Source organism: Postia placenta (genome assembly GCF_002117355.1).
Source record: "Postia placenta MAD-698-R-SB12 unplaced genomic scaffold POSPLAscaffold_1, whole genome shotgun sequence".
Classification (NCBI taxonomy): Eukaryota; Fungi; Basidiomycota; class Agaricomycetes; order Polyporales; family Adustoporiaceae; genus Rhodonia; species Rhodonia placenta.
The window spans coordinates 2,415,415-2,429,520 of NW_020169832.1; the positions used below are offsets into that span (position 1 = coordinate 2,415,415).

The window sequence follows — 14,106 nt, forward strand, 5'->3', positions numbered from 1 at the left end:
TATAGTCGATAGAATGTATGACAACGAAACAGATCAATGGCCGCCACGAAGACGAAGGACTACAAGGACAAGCTGTGAGCATCATTGTACACCCACGTAAGTGAATGCGACATACCAAGGTGAAGAGTAGACTCCTTCTGGATGTTGTAGTCGGACAGAGTACGCCCATCCTCCAACTGCTTGCCCGCAAAGATCAGGCGCTGCTGGTCTGGAGGAATACCTTCCTTATCCTGAATCTTCGCCTTCACATTGTCAATCGTGTCTGACGACTCGACTTCCAACGTAATCGTCTTGCCCGTGAGGGTCTTGACAAATATCTGCATTCCTCCACGCAGACGCAAGACGAGGTGGAGTGTGGACTCCTTCTGGATGTTGTAATCCGAGAGGGTGCGGCCGTCCTCAAGCTGCTTTCCGGCGAAGATCAAACGCTGCTGATCAGGAGGAATGCCCTCCTTGTCTTGGATCTTCGCTTTAACGTTATCAATTGTGTCTGATGACTCGACTTCCAACGTGATCGTCTTGCCGGTGAGGGTCTTAACGAAGATCTGCATTCCTCCTCGAAGGCGGAGAACTGTAAAATGTTAGCAACACGCCAATCATCTGCGACGCTATGAACATACCAAGATGAAGAGTGGACTCCTTCTGGATGTTGTAATCAGACAACGTACGGCCGTCCTCAAGCTGCTTCCCGGCGAAGATCAATCGCTGCTGGTCCGGAGGAATACCCTCCTTGTCCTGGATCTTCGCCTTGACGTTGTCAATGGTATCGGATGACTCAACCTCAAGGGTGATCGTCTTGCCAGTCAATGTCTTCACGAAGATCTGCATACCACCACGAAGGCGAAGGACAAGATGAAGGGTGGACTCCTTCTGGATGTTGTAGTCTGACAAGGTGCGCCCATCCTCGAGCTGCTTGCCAGCGAAGATCAAGCGCTGTTGGTCAGGGGGGATGCTACAACTATTGTTAGTCCTGTACGGACCAAGAGGGAATGAAATGGTACTGACCCCTCCTTATCTTGGATCTTGGCCTTGACGTTGTCGATAGTATCGGACGACTCAACCTCAAGAGTGATGGTCTTGCCAGTGAGGGTCTTAACGAAGATCTGCATGATGGGAGTGGTTGTTGAGCAGGTGGCGATAGGAAGAGAGAGGATGTAGTTACATGATACGACCGCGTGGCTGGTTATATAGGCTGACTACGCGGAGTTTGAAATGTTGACTCAGCGATGCCGCAGCGTAGCGGTCCTATGTTACACCGCATTTGGAAGCAGCAGCGGTGGTGGCGCGCTTGAGATTGTTCGCGAAGCTTGCAGTATCGCCTCTAACTTTCCCTGCGACAGTCGTATGTCCGAATAGGCATACTAGCATTGACTGTATGACCAGCTACTTGTATGATATTGATTTATCGCGGCCCATGGCATAACAAATGTCTCCGACAACTCGCTTGGTACCTCGCGGAAAGAATGGACCTTGAGTACTTGAGTACTGGCTCTAAGTTACTAATTGTTGTCAAACATATTATAGGTACAGCGACGTGGCATCGCGTAGGTGAAGCGTAGGGTTTATCACGGCTATTCAGGCAATATCCCTCCCGGACGATCTAGGATTGTGACACATCCCGATGAGTCGCCCCTGCGTCGTGCATGTCCGTCAGCATGTGCTTATCCGAAGAAGTATGCATCAAAAGCTCACACTACCAACGGCACCTCATCTTCATCTAAATTACCAAGGGTGAAATGTGCAATGCTGTTCTGAAGCGAAACTAGCGGTGTACCGTTCAATGGATCATCTGATGCTCGGCCAATATCCCACAGTCTCACCATACCTAAGAATCACATAAGCACAAAGATGAATAACAATACTGTTATCTCACCATCGTTGCCACCGGTCACTAGCCCTAATCCGCATGTTTTTCCCTCAACCCACTGTGCCTCAACAATACCGTACGAATCCTCAGCGGTCTGCTGCTCTCCATCATGTACAAAGACATGTAAAGGTCCGTGACTGAGAAAACGACTGTCGTATATGTGCGTCATATTGTCTGACCGTGCGACAGCAATGTAGACGCTGTCTGGGCTAAATGACAGCTGGTTGACCTCTGCACGACCTGCACCTGCAAACGGTTGCAACTCGACTTTTGTTTGTGTCCGCTTAAGACGCCGCCGTGCGTCGTATTGCCTGAGGAAATGGTCACTTTTCGATGCTTCTGTGGCAATTACTAGACTATGTCCTGATCAAAAGGGTATAGCTTTAGTCAATATGAAAATGCAGTACTTTGTCACGCCACGTACCAGTCTTGTCAACTGCCAACTTCTGTGCGGCTTCATTGGCATCAAACTCACATACTTGTTTACCACTCTTCACATCAAATGCTTTATGGTAGCCCGTATAATCATCTCCATCATGAGCAGCTGACGAAGCGAAAATGATGTGTGATGAGACATCTTGTCCCCATATCGAATTAATGGTCTGATGTCCAATATCGGGTGCCAGAGGTAACCCCGTCGGAGCATTAGAAGAACCTGGAGTGTCCCTAAAAATGTAGATATACCTATACGATCCGCTTCCGTGATGAAGTGTTCGTAAGTTCAGGGTGTAGCGACGTACCCATCCGACCCTTCAACAGCGAAAACCGGGTCCTGAGACTTAAAGGACAGTCCAGATGGCTCACAATCAAGCTTGGCTGACTCGCTCAAATGGTGAATGACATGCATCTTAGAGAAGCACAACGACTCACTTGACCGCACTAATTTTGGTTTACGTCGTTCTTTCAGCTGTTCGCAGTCCCAAATTTGGACGGTGCCGTCGGCCCCTGAAGACACCAGTCGATAGGGGCTGTGAAACCATTGACAGGGATTTGCAGAACGAAAGAGCAGCTTCAACTCACGCCACGGGCTGCCACTGGATATCATTTACATTGTAATAGTGCGTCTGAGTATCTGTACATATCAGTCAGATATGGTGGTTACACATGCGAATGAGATTGATAAAAGAGCTCACTATTACTACGTCTATGAGCTTTTAAAACATGGCCTTGACAACACATGAGCTTTGCAGAATTCTTGACCGAAGTCATAACACTTGCCTGTGCCTTCGTGCCACAATACCAGGTTTCCTTTGCGGTTGTACGGAGCAGTTCTATGGTCTACGGATGTTCAATTGGATATCCGTGATCCAGAGGAATCACTCTACCGAGAATGTCGTTGACTCGGCCACCTGCCACGCAACTCGCAATCGCAATAAGGCCGTGGTGTTGATGAATCTTGTTGATCGCTATATACCTATGTGTTCATCACATCGAGATACGTTGTTTGCGGACGCACTATCGGGGGCAACCCTTAGCGTACGACTGCTTTTCAGACCGTGGTAGAGGGAGAACTGGTGATGTGTACGGTTGTCGGCATGAATAAATCCTCTGCGCAGCTGAGTCGCGACATTGCGATAAGGACGGCTAGGAATGAGAAGACGCAACTTACGCGCGCCCACATAAGCTCTCGTTGAGATTTTGCCCGAAGTCCCGAGGAGGCATACGAAGGGGTGCCGAAGTCTTTGATAGCGACATGCCCCTTTACCCTCTTCTTAGCTTCTGAGTAGGGCGCGGATGAAGGTGCGACAGATAGCGTTGCTAATCTCAAGGCAAGCTCTAAGTCCTCGCCTCCGTTCGCGAACGTAAGCAATGGCTTGCGTTTGGGCAACGACTTCCACTGGAGATAGTGCCTTAGCAAAATGGAGGGAACCCTTCTGTGATACGACTTACGTTGGCGTTCGTATCTATGTCAAGAGCACTATGGTATGACTGGTAATCATCAGTAATTTGTTCACCGTCGTCCTGGGAGGGCGCTATGGAGTTGAGTTTATCATCCATATCTCTATCCATTATTTGTTGTTCCAGAGCTTGTGATGGAGATCTGAGATTCATCTCGTAGTAGTCTTCTGCTATCGGAGATTGTTTGACTCTCTCAATGCACTATGTGAGCGTGAACACAGGTTCTGGAGTAATCTAACAGACCTTTCGGGTGCGTTCCAGTACCGAGTCACCGCTTGACGTCGTCTGATCAGTGGAAACATGAGACCGCTTTTCTGCAATGCGAGTCTCTCGTGTAGCTCGCATGATGGTATCCGGTCGAAGACGTTTGGGAGGTGGCGTTATCGCATTAGCAGGAGGATCTGGCCCGGGCCGTTTGTGAGGACGCATCTTATGGAAGAGAGAGTCGTGTTCGAGTATAGCTATGGCATCACTTCATGACCATACTGACCTCTGCAATCCGTGATGAACCTGGTTGCATGCTCATTCTTGCAGGAGCTGGCCGCTGGGAATAGGTAGGCACACCCGGAACAATATGAGTGCTAGCGTTCTTACATTCTGTACTGCTGAGGGCACCTGAGGCTTCCCATGTCGATCGCGCACTTCGAGCGTAGCAGAACTAGATGCCGTGGTTTCCGGGTTTTCGTCTGAGTCGTCTGAGTCTGAGACTAGACTAATGACCTTAGGGCCAGACTGGAGCCTGGTCCTCATATCATCCTTTACCATGTAAGTAGAGCTTTGCATCCGAAATATGTTCACAGGACTTGCTTACAAAATCTCGAGCCTGCTTCCTATTTCGATACATGCCCCGAAATTCGACGTCAGAGCCGTACGCATCGACGTCGATGACTTCGATGACTTTTTCTCTCATTGACACACTAATTATGAACGAGAGAGATGGAATGTAAAAGAAACATGGGCGAGGTGCCTGCTACTAAGATCGCGATCCGGAGTCGCGTTTATATGGATACACGGTCACGTGATACTAATGTATTGCCTTCAAGTTACGTGCGCGGTACCGCCTTGCTCAATACTTGCCACAATGGCTTAAGAATGCGCAGTGAATCCAGTGGAGTTCTGTCTGTGGATATAGTGATACATAGATGACTACAATTCTCAGGCCTACAACGAATCGTCTATCCATACCCGGATCGTTAGATCCTTCTCCATGGATGCCGAAGCAATCATAGGTTTTCTCGGATGTACCTGGACATCGTTAGCACAAGCGTAAAGCTTAGGACAGCGACAACCTAACATACCGCAACAGCGATTACAACATCTAATAGCATGAGATAGGAGTTGGTGAGATTTCTCAACATGTCCGAATCAAGACACGTACCTCTGTGACCTTCTAAGACCTGAATCACTTCCCTTGTTTGCAGATTCCAAATGTACACCTTCATATCTTCGCTTCCACTGCAGATGTGTTTCGCTCCTGGAGCAAAATCTGCTGATAGACAGTAAGTCCTGTTGGTATGACCTGTGTATGTCTTGACACATCGCGATGTTTGCGTGTTCCAGAGGCGTATGGTTGAGTCTTGTGTGGAAGCAAGGATGAATTGTGAATTTGGAGTGAACTTGATATGAGAACTACGACGAACGGGTTAGCGGCATCCACAAGACTTCTACGTATCTGACTGTACCATATGGGATTATCATCGTCGGCTAGGGTCTTCAAACATTGTCCTGACTCCGCATCCCAGATACGACTGTCTCCACAATCAGTAATACGATCTGTCTGCGCAGGAAATTCGCTCACATCAGGCCATCCATTGCACACGACGCAATAAGTGTTCCGTCATGATTGAATACGACAGCGGTGACAGGATCAGAATGGGCCGGTAGTGTCTTCAATGTCCTCCCTTATGGAACATGAGGTAATGTAGCAAGTTGCACAGAGAGACATACCTCTCCCAACGTCCCATACACGCACTGTTTCGTCAAACCCTCCCGACACCAACAGGTTCGACTTCTGATTGAAGTTCACGCAGAACACGAAGTTTGTATGCCCCTTCAGTACCTTGACTGTAGATATCTATCCAGACATATCCAATTGAATTTCAACGAGACGAACAGCATACAGATGCATCATTCCTTACTGTCTCAAGACTCCAAAGACGGATGGTCTTGTCGTCAGAGGCCGATGCAATGAATTCACCATCGGGCGACCACGCAATGTCAGAGATACCCTCTGTGTGCCCGTCGAGCGTGTGCAGGATAGCACCTCCTTCAATGTCCCATATCTTGATTAATTTATCGGCAGCTTGCTTCCGAACGACGCGAATGAGAGACTAGGCGTTTGGGTGGGATATTGTGCTCACCAGACGAAGCTAGCATAGACCCGTCGGGACTAAATTTGAGAGAGGAGATTGATCTGGAATGCCCGCTCATTATGAGCCGAAGTTTGTAAGCTGTTTCCCTTTGAGGGGATGGCTTGCAAGGCTCCGGGGACGCGGGAGAGATTACTGGGCTGCCGTTCGTCTTGACGTTTGAGTCGACCTCGGCCTGTCCAGCGTTCTGCACCTGTAGATGTGCGTCGGAAGAGATAAAGACGTCGAGACCATTGGTGTCCTCCATGGACGAAGTGGAAGGAAAAGGTGGGTGTGCCACCGGCAGACGCGTCGATCACTCGATCTCCCGTTCATGCGCGTCTACTGCCGCAAAAAGTTGCATCCACCTTGCCAATACCTTCTACATACTCTCCCTTTGGCGACTGCATCTCACAAGACATCCATTTCAATCCGACGGCCCGCAAAGCTGCAGTAGAACTCGAAAATATGCCTTCTGTCGCCTCCACCTGGGCCTCGCCGCCCACACGCACGCCGCTAATCGAGAATTTGGTATCGGGAGTCGGTGCGCATCTTGCCTTCTTTACCGATTCTGATACAATACTTATCTTGCGACGTACAGACAGATACAACCCCAACAATGTAGGCATTCTAGAGGACTATCTCTACCACCAGATCCGGAGCGAAGAATATGACTGTCTCGCCAACCTTGCCATTCTGAAATTGTGCGTGATCGCACTGACTTCATACTACGGACAATTGACATGGGCACCTACTTCAGATATCAGTTCAACCCAGACTTGTACAATGCCGATGTTGTGATCAACATCCTCATCAAAGCCCTCACCTCCGCGCCTTTCCCCGACTTCAACCTCTGCATCTCCCTCCTCGACGAACGCCCCGTCAACACAAACCCAGACGAGCCCGATCCCCTTCCTTCCCTCCTTCCCACCCTTACAACGCTTCACAACCTCCTACAACAATGTCGCTTCCCGGCCTTCTGGGCGATGTACCGTTCTGACGAAGTCGAGTCGTTGCGGGACAACTACACTGTCGAGTGTGTGGGTTTCGAGAATTCCGTGCGAGACGTAGTCATCCGCGCAGTGAAGGCTGCATTTACCCGGATAAGCAGCGAACGGCTGGGGACATATCTTGACCTTGCAGGTCAGTCTACCCTAACTGTACCAGGAATATCAGGGCTCTGACGGCCGCGATGCAGAGGACGATTTGGCCGCATATGTCCAGAAAATCAGCTGGAGCATTGATCCTTCCACTGGGATTGTTAGCGTCCCACGCAATCCTGATAACCACATCGAGTCTACGGTGGTCCAAGAGAACATTCAGTTATCCCGTATGCCTTCTCGTGGTTCACTTCATTTGTTTACTGCTGACGGCTTATGCAGAGCTCACAAAGGTTGTTGCTCATGCTGCACAAACAGTATAATCTACAAACCAAAATGCCATTGTTCGTGTCATGTTGTACACACAGCGACATCGTCACAACACCGCGCCATCTGTATACATGTGTCTTCAGCTTCTCATTATATGTATCATGAGATCGTGAATGGGCATCGTAAGTCTAGGAAGAGTTACTGCATCGACCAGAATGCCGCAATCGTACCCCATGCGGCCATGATGACCCCAGTCACGAGTAGGAACCCGTCCCAGAAACCGCAACGTCGGGCAAGGGCAATCTTCGCGGAGATGGGTCCAATGACACACAGCAAGAATGAGGAGAATGCACCGAGGAAAGCCATCATGGAAGAAAATTCCGGCACAAAAATCGACACCACGACGGAGCACAGCGTGAATAAGGCACGTTCAACGGCAGTCAAGATGTGGTTCAATGTTCGACCGCCCTTGGTGTTGGTGACAGCTGATTCCATGTCCTGAGAGGTGGGTTTCGCCCCATGGTCATCGGCGAAAATGGGGCCGGTCTCAATGCCGAGCATCATCTCAATCGTGAGATTGAGCTAAACAAAAAACCTTTGGTCATACCTCCAAATCAGCAAGCTACCAAAATACTCACAGGCCGCGTAGAAAGAGCAAATTTCGAGCTAGTTAGAAGCACGTCAGCGAACGCAGTCATAGCTTTGACGCAAAAGGAGACTCACAGAGGAGCCAACACAAGGCCCCATAAAGCGATCGCATTAAGACCAGGGTATACACTGTACTTCGCGAGATCTTGGCTGAACTGTTCACGGTAAGATTACTGACCACATATTGTAGAGGGGACGCGCACACCTCCTCGCTCACAGCATTGCCAAACATGATATAGCCAGCCATCCCAATGACTGCATAGATGGCAGTAGCAACAGCGAAGGCTTGTGTGATCATATCATCAAACTGAGTAGGATCAACCATGTCTCGGACCAGAGACGGGATGACGGCGTGTCCAGAGAACTGCACTCCAATAAATGAGCAAGGTATACGTCAAATTGGATGATAACCGACTCACACCAGCCATGAAGAGTCCGAACGACAGGCCTAATTCCCCTACGCCACGAATGCCAAGGCTTGTTTCGGCAGGGCTCCATAGACTACCAGGGCTATCAGGTTTGGAGAACCCGTCGATGAGGATGACTGCAATGATAAGTAGTGTCGAGATGATACCAATGATGGAGGTATATGATAGAACAGACAAGGGAAGGATCATCGTCGGAATCAAACTGCACGGAAGTGTTAGAAATCGACGACGCTGTTTGACGGGTAAATGGAGACGCACATCACCAAACCGAGTAACTTGTAGGTATTCGATGAGTATGCAGGCATCACAGCGTGCAGTGAGTCTGCGTATAATGTGACTAGAGCAACACTGTAGAATAGGGGATCAGTCTCAGCGCAAGCACATAAGACCTGTGCTGACCTGACGGTAAACAGTTCCAGACAGAATATGGCGCTGATCCACGGGCCAGACTGAGGACCGAAAGCTTTTCGACCGATATCCGAGTAAGACTTCAAACGGGGATCACTCAAGATGATACGGGCGAGGATCTTGGCACTGCGATGTCCGAACATAAATATCCAGCAAACTAATGCAAAAGAGTAGCCTTACGTATAGCAGGTGATCAAGCCGTAGGAGATGATGATCGCTGTACCACCAATCCAACCGGCGAAGGCGAATGCCAATGGCTCGGATAGCATGCCTATGCCTAACAAGATGGCAATGGCATTGAATAGCTGTAGATTGTCACATGAGAAATTCGCGCAAACGCGTCATGAAGTAACTGATTTACTGTTTGACCGAATGTGCTGTGTCCCGTGGGTGCTTTCGTGTTCCCTGCTCGCATGCTCCGCTGGGAGGGCTTGCGCGCTACTAGACTAGAAACAGCACTTTGAACATTTAAGGTCGTTTGCACTGCAGCCGGGGGATCGACTGCGTTGACAACATAAGACTCGACAGGGGATGCGCTCAGCAAAGGCGTGCGTTCCTCCGCTGTTGGAGTAGGTGTAGTAGGAATTGCGATCGAGGTCGTAGAAGCACGAGTGAGTTGACGACGCGGTCCTGGCACGAGAAACCGTTGGCTTTGCACGCGGCCTACTTGCGAGGGACCTGATGTTAAGTCTTCGTCCCACTGGAGGTTGCTCACTACGCCATCATAAGGCTGGTCTTCGCGAGTGAAAGTGATCTCGGGCTCGTTCTCCTCAAACACTGGCTCCTCAGGCTCCTGAAAAGCCTCGTCGTCTGACGTGCTAGAAGCGGACGCAGAGATAGAATCTGTTAGGTACTCTTGCGCACGTCGGTCTGTGGGCAAAGTTTCAGTTCCTCCAATGGCATCGAGAACGAGCCTGACACTCACAAGATTCTATGACATCTCTCACTCCAGACAAAGAACGGGGACGAAAGCTCAAGTCTTGAGGGAGAGAGGACATGACACTCCTCAATGAAAACTCGTGAAAGGTCGTTGTCGTTTATTTCGTCCGAAAGGAAACCCGGCGTGATACAGGAGTGACCAGATACGCCTGCTCAGTATGAACAATGGGTATAAGGCGACCAAGACCTGCCAATGGAGGCTGCTAGCCAGGTGTAGCTGGAGGCTCAGGGGGAATAGCACAGCACATAAATTTCCTTGGCAGCGTCGCCTTTAAACCCAGAAAATTGTCGAAGATCCGGGAAGAAGACCATCGCTTTGGGTTGTAGCAGGCTCGTGAATAGACTGTGACGTCCGTATCATTGACAGCCGGTAGGCAATACTAGGCCGAGTCCTAGAGGATCATGCAGCCGAGCGTTACATGTACGCAATCCCCAGCTGTAGGACATCATCGCGCCAGTTTGAGTGCGGGAGCCACGACGACAACAGCCACCATGACGAGCGCATCTATTAGAGACAATATGAACAGTAGAATAATGCTATGCAATGTAAACCATAATGCAAACGGTACGGAGAGGACAGGGGTAATTAAGACAGTGTAATACAAGCAAATCGTTCAAGAGGAGTTGACCGCCTTGCGGTTCGTCCACTGCATATATGGTTCTCTAGAGATATCAGTTGTCGCACTCTTCGTGCGTGTACTCCGTCTGGCCTCGACAATTCTGGCACTGGCGGCCAGATCCTGGTGGAGAATCAGTTAGCTACTGAACAGAACGCTTGAAAGGAGCTGTAAACCCACTGCAGCACGTCGCCGGATGCCTGGTGCTATGTGCGGCCACCATTTGGCAAAGGCGTTCTTGAGGGCCAGCTCACGAACTCCTTTGGGATTTAACCAAGCTATGAATGCGTCGACCTGCTCTATCGTCAGCCACAGTTCTGCGAACAGTCAGGTCAAGACATACCTCTTCCAGATCGTTGTACACCGCCCATTCGCCTACACCAAGCATGCCTTCCTCGCCTTCTTCCGCTCTCCGGCGTATACCAACGTCTTCATCCCTTCTTTGCAAGATCTCGACATCAAACTCGCTGGGACCCTGCACGAAAATGCGTCCAGATCCATACTGGACCGTTCCTCCACTCCCGACGAGCGATGCGGCGCCCATGCCGTCAAACCACCAGACACGGTTGTAGAACCGATCTTTACCCAAGGGTTTGACTCGCACGGAGCCAAGGAGCTTCCTGAATTCGCGCTCGATGCCCTCGAGTCGTCGCTCCAGTTTGTTCACTTCTTCGTCTAAGCGGCGCTGCTCTGCAAGGGCCTGCTTGGCGGACGCAGATTTTGCACGAGCGAGCTCCCGCTCCTTTGCCGCTGTTCGGCGGGTCTCCTTTGGACGTGTGGCAGGAGTAGCGTCTTCTCCATCCGACCCAGGTACCTCAGAGAGTTCGCTAGAGTCTCGCATGGCGACATCACCATCCATGGCCTTCTCGATGCCCTTGGTCTCTCCGCTAAGAGTAGCTATCTCCTCTAGGCTGCATTATATTGAGCAAGAGGATGCGTCCATCAATTATGACTCACTCACTATTGCTTCTTGCTTCTGTTCACCTCGATCTTCTCTTTTCGCAGGGCGGTAAGTTGCTCTTCGCACCACTCCATGTGGGCATGAATGGCCTTGCTCGAGATTGCTAGGTCAATCATGAAGGCCAGTATGGCCACTCGGTCAGCTGGTGGAAGCGCGTAATACCGCAGACTGGGATCCGCCGGGGTCTTCAAGGGCATGGGAACAGGGCTAGATGGTTGAGAGGCTACAGAAGATGTCGACGGCTCGTTCGTGGACTCTGGGCTGAACAAAAGTTGGGTGAGGATCTCGCGTATCCGCGGGAAGTTTCCAAAGTTCGCGTGCTGTCAAGGACTGTCAGCTCCATGCGATGCTGCTTAGAACTACATGAGGCTTACATCTTTGAGACATCCAACGAGAGATTCTTCCCAACCTTCGCGGCCTTCCGAATGTCGTAGCGGGGCTCGCTCCCAGTTATTGCCCACATCGGCCATTGCACTGACAAGCGTGCCCATAGGCACACCAAGAACTCCGTCATTCTCACCTCCTTCATCCCTCTCACGTATAAGGGACACCGCTGCGCTATGCCGATTGAAGGGAACAGTGCGCAAGTTGTAAATTAGCGTCGCGTGTATCTCCGCCAGCAGAGTACACGGCACGTCGGGTATTGAGTGCCGCAGAGCCTGCTCAAACTCATCCATCGTAAACGGCGATAAATGTAGAGGCTGCCTGTCGTACGTTGAATTGTCAATATGACATAACATAACGAGGTTTGTGATACACACCCATATACAACAAGGAAGTTCCAAGTCATGAGGAAGGCCTCGTTCGAGGTTGTATCGTTACCGAAGGGCATTGAGACATAGCTTGGCACAGGTCGTTTCAGTTTCATGCCAGCCTTCTTTTCTCTATCCCCAATGACAACATCCAGGTCCTCTGTTGGGTATCGTATAGGCTTCTTTTTCTTTTTCTCAGCGGCGAGTCGTTCATTCTCTTCCTTAGCTTTCTGTAGTTTCTCCGCTTTCTCGCGTGCGTCGCGCTCCCTTTTCTCAGCAACGGCAGCGAGGGCTTTCACTGTGACATATTTTCAGCTTGTACCGCTGACGATTGCAGACGTCAAACATACCCTTCTCCTCGGCAGCTGCGGTCATCTTCTTTTGTTTCTTCGTCGCAGGACCTTCCTTGTCCTCCCAGACCTTCTTCCGTTTGTCGATCTCACCCTTCTTGATGCTTTCAACTCCCCGTCTCGTTTCTTCTGGCATCACCGTGTCGACACCGTACCGCTCGGCAATCGCTGGCTTAACGGTCCATGGCGAAGCCACAGCTGGGGCCCGGTCAACGCAGTCACGAATGAAGCGCCGTAGGATTGATTTCGAGAATGTTAGACGGTCGCGACTTGACAAGGACAGGGCAGTCAGTCGCGAACAGTGTTTGACAAAGGTGAGAAGTACCTCATCATGGAACATCCTACCCGCAAGCACGTTCCGCTCCACTTCGCTGCGTCCTTCCCTTTGCTCCTCTCGTGGCTTCTCCCCGAGCCAGGCTGCTGATCCTCATCCAGAATCTGGACCGTGTAATCGTACTTGGTTGGATCATCCTTCGCGATGGAATCCTTGACCGAGACTTTGAGATCCTCGGCAACTTTATGTATAGGCACTTCATCATCAGACAACGGTGAGGATGAAGTAGAGCTAGAGGGGCCTGGGCTGGCCCTTGGTCGGGATGCTGAACCAGGGGGAGGGATAGCTTGGAGAACGCGAGCGGAGAATCTGGACATTCGTGAAGACATGCGGAAGCAACTTGGCACAGAGGAACAGCACATACTTTTCACCATTGATGTCGATGAGCACATCTAATTAGACATTGTCAGAACATCGTCAATACAGGTGCAAGTCACTCGTGGAGGATACTAAACGCACTCTCATGTGGGAAGTAGCGGTCTTTGAACCGCTCATACACAGCTTCTACTAGATGGTCTAAACGGCCCATGACCTCTGTTGCCACATACCACAATGACGATATGTCAATCATCCGGTGAATGAAGAGGGCGGATACATGAACGCGACTTACGCCACTGCACGGCTTTCAGGACGGCAGCTTTGAGAGGGTCGGGGAACCTCGAGTGCATGGTGCGAGCTTCTTGTCTTTCACTCTCAAGGGCCTGGAAGTAGTCCAAACCGCTCTTGCCGGTGACTTCACATTGGAACTGTTTGAGGCGATAGAACGACATCCGCGCAGCATATGTCCTAAGGGGGGATGGTCAGTCGACCTTGGCAAGGGTCACAGGGAAGAGGGAGAGTGGATGTACTCGTATGTCTCGAATATTTCTCCAGTCTGGGCTAGGTAGTAGACCTCCTTGATTGGATCAGTCTTGAGAGCGGAGAGGAGCTCCGGAGAGGGCTCTGTGAGCAGCACGCGTTTGCGCCTGCAGGTAGGCATGATGGGGACGTGAGGGAGTGGGAGGACGGAGGGGGATGATGAAGGAGGAGAAGGAAGGGCACGGCAAGCGGCCAGGTGGCCTGGTTGGGATATGGGGCCGTGAGGCGGTCGCTCGCATTTTTGCTGTAGAGGCCAACTCCCGAGGCCGACCGCGCTCAGCCACACCCTCCTCCTTCATTTCACACTCAGCTGTCTCCTCTCTCCCA

The 14,106-nt window shown here is 50.7% G+C and overlaps 4 protein-coding genes across 4 annotated transcripts; 1 reads left to right on the plus strand and 3 right to left on the minus strand.

The window, feature by feature from the left end:
• Positions 1-33: 33 nt before the first annotated feature.
• Positions 34-1,109, minus strand: POSPLADRAFT_1051771 (hypothetical protein; the record flags this gene model as incomplete). Its single annotated transcript, XM_024480203.1, has 4 exons — positions 34-59; positions 116-571; positions 621-952; positions 1,006-1,109. 4 exons carry the CDS (start codon positions 1,107-1,109, stop codon positions 34-36), a joined length of 918 nt encoding a protein of 305 aa, XP_024344439.1.
• Positions 1,110-4,927: 3,818 nt separating this feature from the next.
• POSPLADRAFT_1127688 (hypothetical protein) lies at positions 4,928-6,382 on the minus strand (the record flags this gene model as incomplete). Its single annotated transcript, XM_024483652.1, has 8 exons — positions 4,928-5,011; positions 5,065-5,084; positions 5,145-5,395; positions 5,449-5,514; positions 5,565-5,663; positions 5,710-5,840; positions 5,905-6,068; positions 6,127-6,382. 8 exons carry the CDS (start codon positions 6,380-6,382, stop codon positions 4,928-4,930), a joined length of 1,071 nt encoding a protein of 356 aa, XP_024344440.1.
• Positions 6,383-6,582: 200 nt separating this feature from the next.
• On the plus strand, positions 6,583-7,685 carry POSPLADRAFT_1064204 (hypothetical protein; the record flags this gene model as incomplete). Its single annotated transcript, XM_024481775.1, has 5 exons — positions 6,583-6,658; positions 6,716-6,818; positions 6,875-7,257; positions 7,313-7,444; positions 7,497-7,685. The coding sequence occupies 5 exons, from the start codon at positions 6,583-6,585 to the stop codon at positions 7,535-7,537; spliced, it is 735 nt and encodes a 244-aa protein (XP_024344441.1). The 3' UTR covers positions 7,538-7,685.
• On the minus strand, positions 7,683-13,900 carry POSPLADRAFT_1042848 (hypothetical protein; the record flags this gene model as incomplete). Its single annotated transcript, XM_024478172.1, has 11 exons — positions 7,683-8,066; positions 8,950-9,094; positions 9,149-9,273; positions 9,330-9,838; positions 11,655-11,805; positions 11,860-12,190; positions 12,247-12,535; positions 12,588-12,856; positions 12,913-13,102; positions 13,532-13,707; positions 13,770-13,900. The coding sequence occupies 11 exons, from the start codon at positions 13,898-13,900 to the stop codon at positions 7,683-7,685; spliced, it is 2,700 nt and encodes an 899-aa protein (XP_024344442.1).
• Positions 13,901-14,106: the final 206 nt, after the last annotated feature.